Raw genomic sequence first — 21,347 nt, 5'->3', positions numbered from 1 at the left:
AATTAACCTGTACAGATATATATAATAAGTGCAAAAAAACAATAACAAGATAATACAAAGTAAAGCTGGGAGGGGACATGCTATCGGGGAGTAACAGATAAAAATGAAATATCGGAAATAAACAGAAGAAACTCCGGTTTCTATAATATATATATATATATATATATATATATATATATATATATATAGTGGACGGCGTGCCACACGATCCCATAATATCACATATAAGTGGACGGCGTGCCACACGATCCCAATTTTCATATACCACATGGACGACATGCCGCACGATCCCATAATATCATATATAAGTGGACGGCGTGCCAGACGATCCCATAATATCATATATAAGTGGACGGCGTGCCACACGATCCCAATTCATCTTCATTACAGTGCACAATATGTCACCGGCAACGGAGGCCAATAACCAAGTGGACGGCGTACCACACGATCCCATAATATAGTATATAATACCTGACTTCATATAGTAGACCCCTTCAGGGGAGGATAACAACTCAATACCTTTAACCCGACAAGGGTACAACTAACAACCCAAAATATCCCGACAAGGGAGAGTATATATCAGTCTACACATCCCGGCAAGGGAGTACTAACAACACCTTCTCTTTTTAAATCACTTCTTCCTCAACTAACACATTCATGTTCGAGCTACGCTCCAAAAGTACACCAATCACAATTCTACCTCAATCGTTCACATTATATGAAACTCATCAAGTAAACAAGGGGATTGTGTCACATTATTCGAATTAAAAGCAATTAAGACCTCACGGTCATGCTAGACTCCGGTGCATAGATAACCGTCACCATGCCTATACACCGTACTCCACATTAGCAAGTAGCAAATAACATCCTAATCCTATTCCCTCAAGCCAAAGTTAGAACAAACACTTACCTCGAATGCTCCAAACTCAACTCACGCTTCTAGTATAGCTTTACCTCTTGATTCCACCACCAATCCGCTCGAATCTAGTCATAAGTTACTCAATCACATTAATAATTACTAAATGGATCAATCCCAATGCATGAAAATAATTTTTACAAGGTTTTTCCCAAAAAGGTTAAAAACACCCCCGAACCCACGTGGTCGAAACTCGAGGTTCGGACCAAAACCCGGTTACCCATTCTCCCACGAATCCAAATATTTGCTTTGTTTTGAAATCGGACCCCAAATTGAGGTCCAACTCCTCAATTTGTAGAAAACCTAGGTTCTACCCAAAACACCCAATTTCCCCCATGAAAATCTTTGTTTTAAACTTGAAATCATGTTAAAATATGTCAAGGAATAAAGAAATTAAGTTAGAAATCACTTACCAATCGGTTTGGAGAAGAAATGTTGTTTGGAAAATCGCCTCTTAGGTTTTGGGTTTTTGAAAAAGCGGAAAAATGACTGAAAATCCCGAATTTATACATTTTGCTGGGGGCTGGCACGGACCGCACAGAAATGCACCGCGGCCGCGCCGAGGGAGGGGAGAAGTGGGCTCTCTCTGAACCCACCCAGTGCGGACCGCACTGATTTGGTGCGCGGCCGCGCTGGTCGACCTGGCTATCAACCCTCTGAACCCCCACCACGCGGACCCCACAGAAAAGCACTGCGGCCGCATGGTTGCCCGCGAGGACCGCGCAGAAATGGCCGTGGCCGTGTTGGGCCTTCAACACCTGAACCTGCATTTTTTTAAGTCTAAGACCTATCGGGCCCTACTCAAAACTTACCCGAGCCCTCGGGGCTCCAAACCAAACATTCATATGATCTCAAAAACACCTTACGGACATACTCGTACGATCAAATCGCCAAAATAACATCATATACATAGGATCAAGCCTCAAAATACATGATTTTCTTTCAATTTTCATAAAAACTCAAATTCCCCATTTTAAGTCCAAAACACGTCATATGACGTCCGTTTTTAGCTAAACTTTACAGATAGAGCTTAAAACATATTTAAGACTCGTACCGGTCTTCGGAACCAAAATACAAGCCCGATACCACCGTTTTCTGATCAATTTCCTTCTTCATTTTCCTTAATTAATTTCAGAAAACAATTTCACACAAAAATTCCTTTCTCGGGATTGGGACCTCGGAATTTAATTCCGGGCACACGCCCAAGTCCCATATTTTTCTACGGATCCTCCGGGACCGTCGAGTCACAGGTCCGGGTCCGTTTACCCAAAATGTTGACCAAAGTCAATATTATGCATATTAATATCAAAATTCATCAAATTGTTTTTTCACAAAATTCGTATATTCTAACATAAAAACTTTTCCGGCTACGCGCCCGAATTGCGTACGCAAATCGAGCCAACTAAAAGCGAGGTTTTTAGGGCCTCGGAAGCACGGAACTAGGAAGAATTACGGTGATGACCCTTTGGGTCGTCACACCATAATACCAACGTCCATCATCAAGAGCCTGAGTATCTCACCTGGAATCACCTTGCAATCCTTGCACAACCCTCTGTCAGACCTCCTAAGGAGGAGATAGTCAATTTGAGTCTGTGCCAACGCGTTTTGAAAAGTAACCAAATGCTCCTCCCTTTTCGGAAAGCTAGAGTTCGCAATCACCAATCCAAAAGCCTTAGTGAAGTCCAGTAACGAGGTTCCTCCTCCATTCCTCTCCCCAAAACTGAAGCCTTCATGCACTTCGTCATACCCACAAACGGTTGACCCAATATGACCATTGAAATCTCCTTCTATAAATAACTTCTCAGCATGTGGTACCTGACGTACAATCTCATCTAACCCATCCCAAAAGCGTCATTTAACCTCCTCATCTAGGCCCGCATGAGGCGCATAGGCGCTAACAACGTTTAGGGTGCATTGACCTACCACCAACTTAATAATCATCAACCTATCATTCACTCGTCTAAGCTCAACCACAGACTCTCTAAGTTCCCTATCCACCAAAAATACCCACTCCATTCTTACCCTTCTAGGTTCCTGAGAACCAAAGTTTATACCCGTTCGCGTCCCTCGCATTCGACCCTACCCACCTTATCTCCTGGACACACGCTATTTGACCCTTCTCTTCTAGAGGATCTTCGCCAACTATATAAACTTACCTGTCAACGTACCTACGTTCCATGACCCAATTTGCAACCGATAAACACCCTTGTTCCCTTTACCTCCCTTGCCTCCCAACCCACTCCCTAACCCCCGCCCTATCTCCCAACCCACCCCTCTCACCCCCCAAGTAGAGAGAGAGAGAGAGAGAAATTTATTATTCAACTTCAAATTCATGTACATAATGAACTGAAATCCCCTCTATTTATAGAAGAAAGGAAACTGTTACAAGCTGCTGCTGCAAGTTGCTGTGTAAGCTGCTTGTAAGCTACTGCTGCAAGTTGATGTGTAAGTTGCTTGTATGTTACTGTTGCTGTGTAAGCTGCTACTGCAAGCTGCTGTGTAAGTTGCTACTGCAAGCTGCTGTGTAAGTTGCATATAAGTTGCTTGTAAGCTGCTACTGCAAGCTGTTGTGTAAGCTGCTTGTAAGTTGCTTGTAAGCTGCTACTACAAGTTGTTGTGTAAGCTTCTTGTAAGTTGCTTGTAAGTTGCTACTGTACCAGATATATATAATCTTCTGTCGGAGGTAATATTTATCCAAACGGAGTACTGAAATGATAAGCTTCTTCATGAAGCTTATTTCCAATAGTGTACTAAATAGATAACCATATTTACGGCGGAGTCCCATATGGATAAGCTTCTTCAGGAAGCTTATTTACAACGGAGTACTAAATGAACATCCATAATATAATATATATTTATAACACTTTGCAAGAATTTTTTTTAGATATAAAAATTGTACTCCTTCCTTTTTCTATTTTCGAGAACCATTTCAGATTCATACCGGGGCATTTAACTACGGAATTTATTTATCTTATGAGAAGATTAGTGGAGCAGTATAGAGAAAGGAAGAAGGACTTGCATATGATGTTCATTGACGTTGAAAAGCGTATAATGAAGTTCCGAGGGAAGTTATGTGGAGGTATTTGAAGGTTGACGATGTTCTGGTAGCGTACACTAGGATGATTTAAGATATATATGGTGGTAATCGAAACACTTTCAGTTGTGATGGGGATGCACCATGGATCAACTCTTAGCTCGTTTTTACTTGCCTTGACGATGGACGTGCTCTTGCGGCACATCTAAGGAAAGGTGACATGGTGCAAGTTATTTGTCAATAATATAGTGTTGATCGACGAGACACGAGGCTGGGTTACCGCAAGGTTGGAGGTTTGGAGACATACATTGGTAAGGTTTCAAGTAGAGCAGGACCAAAACAGAATACTTGGAGTGTAAATTCTGTGAAGCAGGCGTGGATGTGAAACTTGATACTCAAGTTATCTCCAAAAGAGGTAGTTTCAAGTATCTCACGTCTATTATTCAAGGTAACAGAGAGATTAACGAGGATTCCACACGTCGTATTGGAGCAGAATGGATAAAATTAAGGCTCATATCCGATGTTCTATGTGATACGAATGTGCCGCTAAGACTTGAGAATTTTTTTATAGAGTGGTAGTTCGACCAACTATGTTGTATTATTGGCTAGTCAAGAACTCTTATGTGCAGAAAATAAAAGTAGCAGAAATGAGGATGATGATATGGATGAGCGAGTGTACCAGAAGAGATAAGATTAGGGATGAAGTTATTCGGGACAAAGTGGGAGTGGCCTCCATGGAGGACAAGATGCGAAATCGAGGTTGAGACGGTTTGTGCACGTTAAGAGGAGAAGCATTGATGCTTCTATTAGGAGGTATGAGAGATTGGCCATGACAGGTTTGAGAAGAGGTCAAGGTAAGCCAAAAAAGTAGTGGGGAGAAGTAATTAGGCAGGACATGGCGCTGCTTCAGCTTACTGAGGACATGACCCTTGATAGTAGGGTGTGAATGTCAAGGATTAGGGTAGGTTAGTAGGCAATTGAAAGTTAAAAGTTTCTCCTTTGCTTATCAGTACTAGTATTAGCAGTACTCATGTACCTTCATATTCTCCAGATCTATATTACGTCATGTTATTTAGTTCGTTTCAATTATCGTATTTCCCTGTTGTTACTACTTATTCTTTTTTCCCTCCTTTTCTTTTCTCTGCCTTTTCTTCTTCTTCTTCTCACCTTTTCTGAGCCGATGGTCTATTGAAAACAACATTTTTACCTTCACTATATAGGGATAAGGTTTGCGTACGCACAATCCTCCCCAAACCTCGCCTATAACAAATATTGGGTTTGTTATTATTGTTCTTTCTTTGTTTTATGTGTCTCTCTAAGAATGAGGTTTAAAATGTTAATTTGATTTAAATAGTAGTAATATATTAGCGATTGATGATGATGAATTCAAATTATTGAAAGTTGTTGAAGTTTACGGAGAAATGAAGTCGTGTGAAACATTTTGGAATATTTAAGAATCATATAAATTTGAAAATAGTGGAGTAATATAAAAAGTGTTAGAAGGAAAAATAGGATTGCAATTTTCGTTTCTTTTTCTTTTTATTTTGCTATAAACATCTGTTATTCAAAATCTAGGCACTCCCTGATCTGATTCTCACGGGAAAGTCACTTAAGGGGTCATTTGGTTACAAGATAAGGGATAATGTGAAATTGTTTTACATCGCGTTTGGTTGAATTTCTTTTGTTACGAATCAGTAAGCTCGAAATTGTTTATATCACAATTGTAGTATTAATTTCTTTACCGTACTCTATGAGAGATAATACCGGATAATGAAACAACACATTTGCGCTCCTCCAAAACTCCTCTCAAAGTCTTTTACGAAGTCAAGGTTAAAATTATAAATAAAAAAAGTGTATCCACTAAAAACTTTCATCATTATTTAATATTCGGAAAAGGTCCAAATATATTCTTGTACTATACGAAATTGAGCACATTTTTCCTTCGTTAATATTTTAGCCCATATATGCCCTTACCGTCACATAATTGATCCATATATTTCATTTTTGAAACTGAATCCACCCAAACTAATTAGTTCTTTCTTTAATTGTACTAAAATGTATTACAAACACTTTTTCCTTTTTATTACAGTACTTTTTTTTCTTTACCTTTCTCTTTTCTTTTTTATTTTTTCTTTTCTTCTCTTTTTTTTCCTTTTTCTTTCTCCCATATTCGAGTTCCTCCATTGCCGATGCCTTCTCCATTTTCGTCACTAATTTAAATTGACAAAACTCACGAATTCCTGCTAATTTTACTATCACAAACTTCACAGGTTCTTCTGACCTGAAAAATGAAAATTGTCGGAGAAATTTTTTCGGTTATGTTAATTGGGTGAAGGTAGGATATAGTTATTCAGATTTTGAAGGTCTTGTTCCCTTCAGATCTGAAGCTCCACGGTGAACAACACTTTCAAAATCTGGATAACTATATCCCACCTTCACCAAATTAACACCACCGAAAAAATTTCTCAAACAATTTTCATCTCCTTCTTTTCAGAAGAACCAGAGCCTTCTCGCTTGGAAGCTTTTGGTGATGTAGGTTTGATTTTTAGGAATAAAATCACGTGAAATTGGTGATGGAAATAGAGAAGGCATTAGCAATGGAGAAAATCTGATATGGGAGAAAGAAAAAGGGGAAAAAAGAGAAGAAAAGAAAAAGGAAGAAAAAAAGGAGAAAGGTAGAGAAAAAGTACTAATAAAAAGGAGATAGTGTCTATAATACACTTTAATACAATTAAAGAAAGAGCTAATTAGTTTGGGTAAATTCCGTTACGAAAAGGGCATATATGGACGAACTATGTGACGGTAAGGGCATATAGACCAACTATGTGGCGGTAAGGGCACATGTGGGCTAAAGTACTAACTAAGGACAAATGTGCTCAATTTCATATAGTATAAGGACATATTTGGACCTTTTCCGTTTAATATTCGTACTATAATCCCCATATTATAGTCTCAATACACTATAACTTGATCACAAACCAAACGACCCATAAGGGAATAAAACATGTTTCCTACCAAAAGGTTCTTCATTTCTAAGGTAGCTTAAGACCTCTTGTTAAAGGTAGATTCTTACCTCTAAATGAAAGACAAAATTTCACCTTTAATCAGACATCTCGTTCTCAAAATTTAGGAATGATTTATGCTCAAGAACTAAATAACTGTGCTTGAGACATAAAGTACATTTCTTTTATGAGGAACTAAATTATGCTTGAGACAAAATTGTAATCAGGAAACAGATTCTCGAGAACCAAAAGCCAATATGGCAATAGACAATGGAAATGTGAAGTTGCAAGTGAAAAACTTGTATGGAATACTGGTATCTTTTCCATAGCATAAAAGGAGCATTCAGTGGTGAAGTTCCTACAGAAATATCAATACTGATCCTGTTGAAATTTCTAGAGAAGAAAGAATGGAACTATTGACATTCAAGAAATTACATAAAGTTATTACACAAAAAATAAGAAAAATTATAGCTAGAAACCATCTGTCATCTGAATCTCTGCAAGTCACAAACTGAGCAGCAATATTGAACCATTGACTTAGGCTCAGTTTCCATTTGGCATGATTGGTGAATGTTGACTGTACATTACTACCAATGAACTCAAACAGCCCGGTCATTCTTTCATGTGTGGACCTTGTTACTCAAGATAGATCCCTCTGACTGGTATAACCAAAGGTAATCTAAACTAGAAATCGTACTTCGTCCTGCCACTTCTCAGGATTAGGCATAACATATCAGGAATATCTGAAAATGACGATGACTTTAAGAAGCTCCAAGACTCCAGCATAAGTCTCTTTCTTGATCCCTTAAAATGCACTACCTGTGCCCAAAAATGAGTTGAAAAAACTCAGAATGAAACCAGGCATCCTTTCATAATCTCATTTAATGAAGTATACTGTTCATCATGTGACTGGAAGTTTACCAACTCTTGATTCTTTTCAGATTTTCAATAGCTGTAAACAGCATCTCTTCCCTTAAAGAGGTCCAGGTGGAAGTGATTAAGGAGTCTGACTGTACTTTAGCAACAGTAAAACTGTACAAGAAATTTACTACATATATAAAGTAATGGAGAATCAGACTTCTGAAATTCTAACATGGAGAATGCACTTGGACATTTTGTTCCAGTTATATGTATGTTTAATTGATAACCATCTACGCATTTATATGTCAATAAATTACAACTCCCTAAATAGAAATTCAAGAGTAATTTCGGAAACTCTCACTATAAATTTACCAATTTATATTCCTTAACCCCAAAACAAGCCTAAACCAAAACTGTACCTTAACATCCAAGGGCATCCCACGAAATTGACCGGCGCCCTCTGGTGGTGTCCAGTTGTAAATGGAACACGGCAAGAATAGCACTGAAGCGCCACTAATTCGGTCAGTAAATGCTTGTTTTCTGGTAAACCTTTGAACATCAAAGGAAGAGTGAGATTTTACAACCCAGGCAAGAGCTAATTGATCCCCGAGCATTCTGGAAGCTTTCATGAACTTTGTCGTGTAGACTTTTAGTACTTCTTCCAAGAAAAACCTTGCTCTGCACAGTTGAGGAGTTATAGTGGCTTTAGGAAGAGGTGTAAACAAAAGCAACTCCAAGTTCTGCCGTTAAATTAATAAAAGAAACTAAGTACGTCCTGACTAAGAAAACAGACAATAGTAAAATCCCAAGTTTTCAAAATTTCAAACATATGAACCAAGAAACATCTGTTAAATCTACCGGATTCCTACTAGACAGTCCTCCTAAATAAATATCAGAACTACAGATTAGAACACCTACAAGCTTAGAATTCACAGAGGAGCACCCTTTGCTGCTATGCATGATCTAAAATTATCCAGCACACAAGCCAATCACCATTATAAGATACCGAGGGCTAAATTCAGGGAGAATAGTACATAAACCAACAAACCTTAGAATTCCCTCAGGAGTGCCCCTCACTGCTATAAATCCTGAATTCAGAGGTTGCTCTTTGTTGTTACGGAATGTTAGAGCCACATGAAAATCAAGGTGATCATTAAATATCTGCCCCAAGTCATCAACCACTGCTATATCCGAGTCGGTAAAGATGTAATGATTCACTTGCCCCTTCCATTTTAAATGCTCCATAGCTCGTGTTTCTAGAAAGACCTGGATTTAGAAACTATAAGCAAAAAAGAATACCATGCATGATATAAAAGTCAAATCATCTAAAATTTCCTAAGGGAATTAGACTCGACAAATTGACAGAAATCGAGAAATGATAGTATATTTTGCAATACATTTACCAAGTAAGATAATATCTGGACATCAACACTTAAATACAAAAGATGATATTTTTAACTATGTTCATTTACTATATCTTTACATTCCATTGTCGTAGTCAATCGCTCAACACTTTCTGGAAACATTTAGACACTAAATTGTAGTGACCAAAACTGGAAACAAACAAACAAAAAATGTTATAGCACGACAAGAAAGTATCAAATTTACAATTCTGCATTAGCTCTGCAATGAAAGGCGAAAGCTCCACTAATAGTTAATACTAGCCAACCGACCACCCACCACCCCCTCCCCCTGACAAAAGAAATACAAACAAATATTCATGGATGATTCAACAGTACAAGGACATGATGATTTTCTCAGATAACAACAAATGTTCATGGATGATTCAACTGTACAAGGACAGAAAAGGCCCACGTGCATTGGAAAATGCAAATATACATGCCGCCAATTAGCTTATCTCGGTGTGGAAAGGTGATTTTCCCGAGTTACAAGAAATAATCTGAAGCACGCCTAGCATGCTGAAAAAATAGTAGGAATTGGGGAAGTTATGAAGCCAAAATCAACATAAAAGGAAAAATACCCTTCATAATAATGAACTGTTCTCTTACAATGTAAGACCTGATTCTTTGTAGCATCAACATTTCTCGTGAATAATCACCTTGAATGGGTAGAATGGTCAGTCTATCTCTCTCCACAGGAAGTTTAGATGATGGATTAGTAAGGATGATGATGTTGCTCCGAGGCATGGTCTCCTGCACGAATCAAATCCAAGTCAAATAAATTGCAACTGCAATCAACTTCTAGATAATACTGGTAAGAGTTTGCAAACTTTTGCTGGCAATGAGATTTTATCACAGTACTCTAATATAGGAGTGTTAGAAACCAAAGAAGTTCTATATTTCATATCTAGAAGAGAAGATTACAAGGCCTATTTATAATACTAATTCACTTAATCTATTAGTTGTCATACACCTAATTACACCTACTATACAACTCATATAAATGTGTTAGCTATGATGTAGTACATGTGTATACATGTGCTACACAACTTGTATTACACCTACTATACAACTCATATACATGTGCTAGCTATGTAACTCATATACATGTGCTAGCTATGATGTAGTACATGTGTATACATGTGCTAGACAACTTGTATGTCAACACTCCCCCTCAAGTTGGAGCATATATATTGATCATGCCCAACTTGTTACAGATATATTCAACTCGAGCTCCATTCAAAGCTTTTGTGAAAATGTCTCCCAATTGATCTCCAGTTCTAACATGACCTGTAGAGATGAGCTTTTGTTGAATCTTTTCACGAACAAAGTGACAATCTATTTCAATGTGCTTAGTCCTTTCGTGAAATACAGGATTAGAGGAGATATGAAGAGCAGCTTGATTATCACACCACAACTTTGCTGGCAATGTAGTTTGGAAGCCAACTTCACTTAATAGTTGATGTACCCATACAACCTCACACACAGATTGTGCCATAGCTCTGTATTCTGCTTCCGCACTAGATCGAGATACGATATTTTGTTTCTTACTCTTCCACCAAATCAAGTTTCCACCAACAAAAACGCAATATCCTGTCGTGGATCTCCTATCGACTTTTGACCTTGCCCAATCTGCATCTGTGAAACACTCAATGTTAGTGTGTTCATTATTCTTATATACTAGACCCCGTCCTGGAGATCCCTTTAGATAACAAAGAATCTGCTCCAGAGCCGCCCAATGCCTGACTGTTGGGGAAGACATAAACTGACTCACAATGCTGACAGAGTATGCGATATCGGGACGAGTTACTGTAAGATAGTTCAGTTTCCCAACCAATCTCCTATATTTCTCTGGATCTTCGAATAACTCACCGTCTTCTTTCACGAGTTGTGTGTTAGGAACCATTGGCATGCTGCATGGTTTAGATCCCAACTTTCCAGTTTCAGCTAACAAGTCAAGAGTATATTTCCTTTGGGACAAGAAGATGCCTTTCTTGCTCCGTGTAACTTCAACTCCCAAAAAATACTTTAGTTGCCCTAAATCTTTCGTCTGAAATTGAGTGTGAAGGAAAGACTTTAGAGTTGAAATTCCTGTAATATCACTTCCAGTAATAACGATGTCATCAACATATACTACCAATAAAAGAATACCATCATCAGACTTTTTATAAAACACCGTATGATCGCAATTGCTTTTCTTCATCCCATATTCTAGAACAGCCTCACTAAATCTGCCAAACCAAGCACGGGGACTCTGTTTCAGCCCATAAAGAGATTTTCGAAGACGACATACCTTTCCACACTCCCCCTGAGCAACAAACCCAGGTGGTTGCTCCATATATACTTCTTCCTGAAGATCTCCATGTAGAAAAGCATTCTTTATATCAAGCTGATGCAGAGGCCAATCATAAGTAGCTGCCATGGAAATGAATAATCGAACAGAAGCTAACTTGGCGACCGGGGAAAAAGTATCCAAATAGTCGACTCCATAGGTCTGTGCATACCCTTTTGCAACAAGGCGTGCCTTAAGGCGAGCTACTGTCCCATCGGAGTTAAACTTAACAGCAAATACCCACTTGCACCCAATAGCCTTTTTGTTAGTGGGCAGATCGGCCAACTCCCAAGTACCATTCTCATCTAAAGCCATCATCTCTTCTATCATTGCATCATGCCAACCTGGGTGGGACAATGCTTCACGAACAGTTTTAGGTATCCTAGCAGAATCTAATGATGCAATAAACGAGCTAGAAGAAGTAGACAAATGGTCATAAGACACAAAAGAAGAAATAGGATAAGTACATTGTCGTGTACCTTTGCGAATGGCAATAGGAAGATCCAAACTAGGATCTGAAACACAGGAGGTTGGATCTACCGACGAAGCAGAAGTAGGTAAAGGATCGGGTTCTGAGGTTTGTTGTCGCCTGGTATACACACGAAGAACAGGTGGCTGCTCGGATGGTCGATCGAGGGAAACGGGTGACTGAGGAAGAGGTGTTGGAGAACTAACTGGATGTGTGACAGTGTAGACCAAAGTATCATCTTCTTCCTCAGGACTGTTATAAACATATGAAGAAAAGAACGGATAATTTTCATGGAATGTGACATCGGCAGACACTAAGTACCTTTTGAGATCTGGAGAATAACACCGATAACCTTTCTGAAGACGTGAGTACCCTAAGAACACACACTTAAGGGCCTTTGGATCTAATTTAGTTACCTGTGGACGAACATCACGAACAAAACAAGTACAACCAAATATTTTGGGTTCAATAGGAAATAATGGCTTAGAGGAAAAAAGAATATTGTAAGGAATATTACCATGAAGTACAGAAGATGGCATACGATTTATTAAAAAACAAGTTGTAGAGACGGCATCAGCCCAAAAACATTTTGGCACTTTCATTTGAAAGAGGAGTGCTCGGCCTACTTCAAGAAGATGTCTATTTTTTCGTTCCGCAACCCCATTTTGAGAAGGGGTGTCAACACAAGAAGATTGATGTAGAATACCATTTGTAGCCATATAATCTTTAAACAAATCCGAAAAATATTCTTTTGCATTGTCACTCCTTAAATTACGAACGGAAACATTAAAATGAGTTTTTATTTCAGCACAAAAAGCACAAAAAATTGAAAACAACTCCGAACGATTTTTCATTAAATATAACCAAGTAACACGAGAATGATCATCCACAAAGGTAACAAAATATCTAAAACCAGTTTTAGAGATAATAGGACATGGACCCCAAACATCGGTGTGAACTAACTCAAAAGGTAAGTCGACCCGTTTATTGACTCTAGAAACTTTAGGAAGGCGATGGTGTTTAGCAAACTGACATGACTCACAATCTAAAGAGGAAATACTCTGATACTGAGGATATAACTTCTTCAAACTAGACAAGGATGGATGAACCAATCGACAGTGTACATCAAAGGGAGACAACACAGTTGAACAAGAAATGGATTTCGGCACCTGTGATTCAAGAACATAGAGACCCCAGACTCAGAACCATTACCAATAATCTGCTTCGTCGTAAGATCCTAAAAAAGACAATAATTGGGAAAAAATGAGACACAACAATTTAGAGTACGAGTAAGTTTACTGACAGATATTAGATTGAAAGAAAAATCAGGCAAATTTAAGACGGAACTAAGGGAAAGAGAAGATGTTGGGTTAACAGTGCCAGACCCTAAAACATATGAGGTAGACCCATCGGCTAAAGTAACTGTGGAACATTGGGTATGTGACTGAAAAGTGGAAAAGAGTTTAGAGTTACCTGTCATATGATCTGTGGCACCAGAATCAATGACCCATTTGGATGACGAAGAGAGGAGACACTTAGTGGTTTTACCTGACTCGGGGATAGTATTGATAGGAGGAGATGATGACTGAGATGGTGAAATAGTCTCGGAAGTGGCGATGTTGGCATACTGAGATCTTTTGTTCTTATTCTGAAGCTTCACATAATAACGTATGGTATGACCGAGCTCATGACAATAAAAACATTCAACTTCCCCTTGCTTTAGGTTTCGACTATCGCTACTCCGATTGCGATTACTATGACTCCTATTCTTTTGGACGCGGCTAAGCAGAGCACCACTATCGATCGTGGTTGTCGGACCTGGATGAGACTTTTCAGTACGCAACACTCTTGTAAAGGCCTCTTTCAAGGAAGAGATAGCAGTACCAGATAAAATCTGCGATTTGGCCCCTTCAAATTCGGGAGAAAGACCAGAAAGGAAACTCATGACCGCCAGTTGTTCACGCTGAGCCTGTTGTACCTTCACATCTGGACTAAACGGCAATATAACATTAAGCTCATCATACACCTTCTTAAACTCTGAGAAGTAAGTGGTGAGAGAGCGATCTTGCATGGATGGATGGTAAAATGCCTGGCACACATCATACATGCGAGACAAGTTTCCTTTGCCAGAGTACAAAAAATCTAAATAATCCATTAGATCCTTCACATAATCACAATGAGAAACTAGATCATTTACCTCACTGTGCATCGAATTCTTGATTTGGAGAAACAATTTTGCATCCTCCTTTAACCAGACTGATTTAGTCTCATCCTTGGGTGGATCATCAACCAAGTGGTTCTCTTTGTCGATGCTCCGCAAATAGAGACGGATCGTCTTACTCCAATCCATGTAATTGGAACCCATGAACTTATTCTCCGTAATTTTGGACATAACCGGAATGACATCAACGGTAGGTTTCGTTTCAGTCATCTTGCACCCGAATAATAGCAGAATCAAATAGTCAAGAACAGTGCAGTGAAATTTGAATAGTGCAGTGAACAGTGATATTTGAACAGTACAGTGAACAATGAATAGTAATATTTGAACAGTGAACAATGCAGTGAACAGTGAACAGTACAGTGAACAGTGAACAGTGATCTTGGAAAATGAAAGTTGTCAGGAAAAAAAAATTCTGACAGTACCACTTTGGTCGGAATAGTGAGTAGAAAAATCTGTAAAGAAGCGGCCGGGGCAAAAAATGGCCAGAAATAGTGAAATAGAATCAAAGCAGCGAAAGACTGTTCTGAACAAAAATAATTCGAACGGGAAAAAAAATTCCCAACAACAAACTGATGAAAAAACTTCAATGCTCTGATACCATGTTAGAAACCAAAGAAGTTCTATATTTCATATCTAGAAGAGAAGATTACAAGGCCTATTTATAATACTAATTCACCTAATCTATTAGTTGTCATACACCTAATTACACCTACTATACAACTCATATACATGTGCTAGCTATGATGTAGTACATGTGTATACATGTGCTACACAACTTGTATTACACCTACTATACAACTCATATACATGTGCTAGCTATGATGTAGTACATGTGTATACATGTGCTAGACAACTTGTATGTCAACACTCCCCCTCAAGTTGGAGCATATATATTGATCATGCCCAACTTGTTACAGATATATTCAACTCGAGCTCCATTCAAAGCTTTTGTGAAAATGTCTCCCAATTGATCTCCAGTTCTAACATGACCTGTAGAGATGAGCTTTTGTTGAATCTTTTCACGAACAAAGTGACAATCTATTTCAATGTGCTTAGTCCTTTCGTGAAATACAGGATTAGAGGAGATATGAAGAGCAGCTTGATTATTTACCCTACACGTAGCCAAACACCACTAAGAAGGATGTAAGAGGCCTTACAAATAACCTTCGCCATTATTCTTCCCGATTATTTCAAAGTGCGATAGGAAGAAAACAATAACCTTTTTTTGTGGATAATGTAGGAAGGAAACAATAACATTTCTAGGAGAAGTTTTCTAAAAATTATTTCTGCTGATTTTTTGTCTGATTATCCATTACATATGAGCAATGTGGAGCTTATCACATCAAAGTGTACTTGAGAATTTCACCAAGTACACATTATTAACCTATGTTGTCTTGCACATGGATTTACCTGAATGAAATTAATGAAAACATTCAAGATGGCGATCGACCTCTCCACCTTGTTGTAGGAAGCGTTCCCAACTGTAACCAAATCTAGTGATTTACCACTAGCCTGCTGATCAACAGTAGTATTATATGTAGCAAAGACAGTGACGATGGAAATATTGCCTCCAGCCTTCAAATTTTTAGAAGATGCTCCAAAATGTGTCTTGTTGAGAGCTTTGTTGCCTATCATTTAGATTAACAAAGCTTATGCATGAATATATACATAAATTAGATGGTAGAAAAACTAGGAAGAAGCTAGATTTTGTGCACATTTATGCACCTAAAATCCAGAGATGCACTTCAAGAAAGCAAATTGAAAAACACTGCAATTTGAGGGAGGCAGTTGTGAGCTAGAAATGATTAAAAAAAAATATGCACGTATAGCAAATTAAACCACTAACTAGAGCTTCTTGCTAATTGTTTATTTTTTAATGAAGGTTGTGTCTGGCTACGTGCACCTCGACTATTCCATCAGGTACCTGCTATCTCCCACTAGCACAAGTACCTACCGAGTAACTCTGCCCACCAAAACTTAGGCAGATAAGTAGAAATCACCTCAGTGTTTTTGCCTCCGATGTGATTTAAACCTGAAACATCATGGTTCTCCTCCCACTTAATTAACCACTAGCCGACACCCTCAAGTACACTTCTCCTAAATTATTTTAGCAACTTAACTAGCTCAACAGGAAACCAGAGGTGCACAAGCACAAAGTTCTACAAAAGTCTAAATATCATAGGAGCACGAGTGGATCTAGCTTATGACCTATGGTTCATGTGAACCCAGTAGTTTTATTATTGTACAATAACTTGAGCCGCTATAGGAACCCATAAACTTCAACTTCAATTATGGATCCGCCTCTCCTAGAAGGAAACTACAAAGATAGTTACTCCCTCTGTTTCAATTTAGATGACATGCTTTCCTTATTAGCTTGTTTAAAAAAAAATGACACATTTTTACAATTGGAAATAATTCAACGTTAAACTCTTCATTTAGTCCATTTTACCCTTAATGAAAAACTTTTATAATCACACAAATATTATGGTCCCACAAAACTTTTAAACATTAAGCTTTTTAGAGCACAAGTTTCAAAAATTCTTTAAACTCCGTGCAATGAGTCAAAGTACCTTGTCTAAATTGAAACGGAGGGAGTAATTGGAATAACAAACATTAAAGCAAAAAAGATGTAAACCTTGGCATTGTAGTCGATCAGGCAACCCTTGGCCAGCAGCAGGTCCAAAGAGCAGATGATCAGATTTCTTGTATTGTTTCCTTTGTGGAACTTCTGCAGCTGAGTGCTGCCGTAGTTCTAAAACTGGAAAGAAAAAAAAGACAATTTTACCATTCATTCTTTTTTTTTTTTTTAAAAGAACTAGATTAAGAATATCGAAAAGGGAATTAACTCTCAGTATTAACCTGAGAGCATGTGAACTAAAACAAAAAACAACGGCAAACATAATAGGAACGGGCGCCACCCACTGCACACTCTCTTTCCTAGCATTTCGCGAGGAGTTCGCCGGAAAACGGATTACGGTGTAATTAGCAACTCGATTTCGCCGGAGCAAGAGAATAGTTATGTCTGATTTGAAATTGGGGAGTAATCAATCGGATGCGGGTTCTCTCCAAATTTGGAATCCGGTAGAACCGATTGAGCTTTGGCTAGATCTTTTAATCTAAATTTTCTTTATTTTTTTTTCTTTCTTATTTTGCCAAAAATATTTCAGTTTGTTTAGTTTATTTAATGTTAATTGTTTCAAGTTATTTAGAACTTGATAATTAAATATAATAGACCCTTGTGGTCCGGCCGTTTCCCGGATCCCGCAGATAGTAGGAGCTTAGTGCACAGGTTATTAAAATAAAAAAATTGTAATTCTCTATAGATGTTCTTACATGACTCTCGAGGATGATAAAAACAAGAGAAATAGTTATCATATATTGTTGGAAAACTAATTCAAAGTTGTAGTAGAAAATCTCAATTGTTTAGTATTTGATATTTGTTAGTTTATTTAATTCATATCCAAATAAGATTTGTAGTCAGAATTATATAGAAATAGGTTTTCATGTTTCTAGTTGAAATATGTTTCGTACTATTATAAATAAAGGTATTGACAGCTTATTTTATGTGCGAAAGAAAATAAAAATTTATAGAGATCATTCAAAGATTTTTGGTAAAATATTTTTCCTTCATTATATTCTTATAAATTACTCGATACTCTCTTTTTCGTTGTCATGATTACTCTAGTTACAAACATAAAATTTATTCGAATTAATTAGTAGGTTCAGAATAAATATTATATTTGTATGTAATATTTTTTGTATATGTGTTTACCGAAAAAAAAGGTACAGTTGAATTTTTATCGTGATTTAACGTAGATTAAATTGATCTGATAAAATAAAGTAATGAAGAGCAAAGCAAGTAAAATAAGAATAATTGAAGAAAAAACAAGCCTGAACTTCAGAATATTCACACCGGGATCAAAAATAATTGGAAAATCTCTATAACACTTGTATAAAGCTTGAGAGAAAGAATGTTAGTCTTTTGCTATAAGTATTTTTTCATGTCTTATAATAGAATATAATCCTCTATTTATATTAGAGTTATGGGGTGTATGATATATCAATTGATTATTAATATTAATGCTACAATAAAAGATAATAAAAAGGCAATAAAAATATATTAAAGGGCAATAAAATCTAATAAAGCCTAATAAAGGCTAATAAAGATGGGAGGAATCTTGGGTCTTCATAATGTTCAACGGTCATATCTTGAATTAATGCCTCTTATCCAGACACAGATTGGTATCTGATGTCAATATCTTATCTGGCCACAGGTTTGTATCAGTGTGAACATGATTGAATCACTACTTATTGACACGCGTTGCTTTCTAATTCACCTATCTTTTGAGATCGATTTTTACTGTATACAATATGTATGTATATATAATACGAATAAACGAACGTTGAACTCAACGCATTTCATTTGATTTAAATATTCTCGCAAGTAGATGAATGGTTTTTCTTCTAAGCACTTTATAGAGAAATATGAAAAACTTTATAATATGCCATTAGTGTCTAGTTTATAATTGTTTACTGTTTGTTTGTCTGATATTATTATCATGATATAAATTTAAAAAACACTTAAAATTGAACCTTCGACCTTTCATTAGCGAGGATACCACTAAAGTATAGATCTTCATCGATGCCCTCCATCACTATATGACTCAAATAAATACTGTGTAATTAGTTATTTTAAAAAAATTATTAAAATTATATAGTGCACGATAACAATTTCGAACAATTATCACATGGAAATTAAATAAAACATAAATTAATTTTAAATATCATTATAAACTATGATTTCAAAGTTGAAGCTTTCTTGGAGCGCGTTAGAAACATAAAAAAAATATTTGAGGATCAAATAAGGTTTTTATTTCTGTCAATTTAATACATATACTTCCATATATGTTTCATGTTAAACTTTATTGTTCATCCAACCCATTATGTGAATTTGAACTCCTGATAGGTACATCATACATGGTTACAATTGATCTCAAATGTTATTTTGCTTTAAAAATATATCGCATGAAAACATATTCACGTGATATAGTTTATAAAATTGATTTGATGTGAAAAAATAATTAAATGCCGAAATCTTATACGTCAAACTATCCAACTATAGATTATATAAATTTTGGTTGACTACTGATTCTCTTTATCATGTCTTCCACCGACAACACAAAGAAAACGACACCTCATGTCTATTGAATTCGAAAACTAACATCAAAGAGTCCAAATTATCATTTTTCATCTGAATAAGCTCGATTTGTCCAATTTAAATTTGTTCTTACTATACCCCTCTACGTTATTTGTTCCTTATTTACTTTTTCGGTTCCAATTTTACCAAAAGTCTTTCTATTATTTATCGCTTTATTATTACCAAAGTATTATAAACACAAGCGAAATGGTTGTAATAACAAAACAAAAAAAAAATACAATAGCAGAAGTATTGTGGAAGACAGGTAGAACGCTAGGTAGAGGTGGTTTCGCTCTTGTTTCATTAGCATCATATTACGTCCAATTTTCACGATCAAACACTTGATGGTACGGTACATCATGTTGATTCATATCTTATTTCCATGAAATCTTGCATGTTCAAGTCATTCTCCGATGCTTCAAGGTGAAAGAGAATCATCGACATGTTTCAAGACTCTTAATACAGTATTCCAAGTTTCAGAAGTTAACGTTACTGTATAATCAATGAGTCCGATTTTGAAGTCTTAAATTGGGCTATGAGTCCGAGTCCGGGCTGAAGGACACACACCTCGAGGAAGCAGGTCGAAGGCCTGACACGACCCACATAGAGGACAGTACAATCTCGAAGACATTCAAGAAAGAGCGGGAATTTCTCAAGGATACGTGGGTCAGGGCATAAATTATAGGATAGGATCTGTACAAAATAGTACTAGTTCGTACTAGGTTGTTATACACATGTACCAATAGAATTCTTTACCACAATTAGAAATGTACTATATTGGGGTTTTCTCCTCCTAAATAAGGACCTCAATCATTTGTAAAAGGGACATTATTTACCGCAATAGAATATTCTACTCTGCTTTTCTTGTTTGTCGTGCTCAACAAGTATTCTTTAGCTTTGTTGTTTTTACTTTATTATTCATTGCTCTTATCTGGCCTCGAGGCCCCCAAGAAAGTCGAGCTCGAGGTCCTCATTGTTATAACAACACTGGTTTGGTTCATTAATTCTTCTTACTTAAACTTAATATTACTTGATCATCGATGGAGTCGACCTCCCACATGATCATTCACATGATCATCGATGGAGTTGACCTCCCACAAGGACCTATATTCAAACGTACCAAAGTTTCCATCACAAGGGAAAAACGGACTCGGGATTACATGCCCGAGGACATCCTCACATTCAGCGAGGAAGACATCGAGGCCTTATCTCAGCCTCACAATGATGCACTAGTAATTTCTATCCTTTTAAATAAAGTTCAAGTTAAACGTGTTCTCGTGGATCTAGGTAGTTCGGCAAATATAATCAGGTCACGGGTCGTGGAGCAGCTCGGGTTGCTCGATCACATACCAGCATCTCGAGTCCTGAATGGCTTTAACATGGCAAGTGAAACAACAAAGGGAGAAATCATCCTCCCAGTCAACGTGGCCAGAACCATACAAGACACCAAATTTCATGTCATCGAATGTGACATGAGGTACAATGCTTTGCTTGTAAGGCCATGGATCCATAGCATGAGGGCGGTGCCATCTACCCTTCATCAAATGATGAAGTTCCCAACAAAGGATGGCATTAAAACAATATATGAAGAGCATCATGCAGCTAAGGAGATGTTTGCGGTACATGACTCGACACCGATATCGACACCATCCACATCGGAGAAGTCAAAAGATGAATAGGTCACCAAATAGCAATCACAGCCCATTCCCTCGGTTGAGCCAGAGGGACAGGTGATCGACGAACAGGTGGTCAATGACGAAGAAGAAGGTTTCCTCGCCTCCCGAGCCTTCATTGCCCCCGAGGATTCGGATGCGACAAAGTCCATAATCGAAGAAGTCGAGTAGGCTATATTAATCGAGCAACTTCCGAAATGAAAGTTATACCTGGGGACGGGGTTAACCCCCGAACTCAGGAA

The 21,347-nt window shown here is 37.5% G+C and overlaps 3 protein-coding genes across 3 annotated transcripts; 1 reads left to right on the top strand and 2 right to left on the bottom strand.

The window, feature by feature from the left end:
• Positions 1–2,389: 2,389 nt before the first annotated feature.
• LOC104233228 (uncharacterized) lies at positions 2,390–2,932 on the bottom strand. The gene is made up of 2 exons (XM_009786595.1): positions 2,840–2,932; positions 2,390–2,731 (listed from the first exon to the last, which is right to left on the bottom strand). The coding sequence occupies exons 1-2, from the start codon at positions 2,930–2,932 to the stop codon at positions 2,390–2,392; spliced, it is 435 nt and encodes a 144-aa protein (XP_009784897.1).
• A 4,299-nt stretch (positions 2,933–7,231) lies between these two features.
• Positions 7,232–17,331, bottom strand: LOC104233199 (uncharacterized). Its single transcript, XM_070164874.1, has 7 exons — positions 17,095–17,331; positions 16,871–16,993; positions 15,646–15,863; positions 9,823–9,966; positions 8,862–9,079; positions 8,233–8,491; positions 7,232–7,771 (listed from the first exon to the last, which is right to left on the bottom strand). The coding sequence occupies exons 1-7, from the start codon at positions 17,177–17,179 to the stop codon at positions 7,637–7,639; spliced, it is 1,182 nt and encodes a 393-aa protein (XP_070020975.1). The 5' UTR covers positions 17,180–17,331; the 3' UTR covers positions 7,232–7,636.
• A 3,141-nt stretch (positions 17,332–20,472) lies between these two features.
• Positions 20,473–21,111, top strand: LOC138882767 (uncharacterized). The gene has a single exon (XM_070163398.1). It carries the CDS (start codon positions 20,473–20,475, stop codon positions 21,109–21,111), a length of 639 nt encoding a protein of 212 aa, XP_070019499.1.
• Positions 21,112–21,347: the final 236 nt, after the last annotated feature.

The sequence above is a fragment of the Nicotiana sylvestris genome, chromosome 12 (genome assembly GCF_000393655.2).
Source record: "Nicotiana sylvestris chromosome 12, ASM39365v2, whole genome shotgun sequence".
Taxonomy (NCBI): domain Eukaryota; kingdom Viridiplantae; phylum Streptophyta; class Magnoliopsida; order Solanales; family Solanaceae; genus Nicotiana; species Nicotiana sylvestris.
Note: the sequence above shows the minus strand (reverse complement) of the source record. Positions and strands in the feature narration are given on the sequence as shown.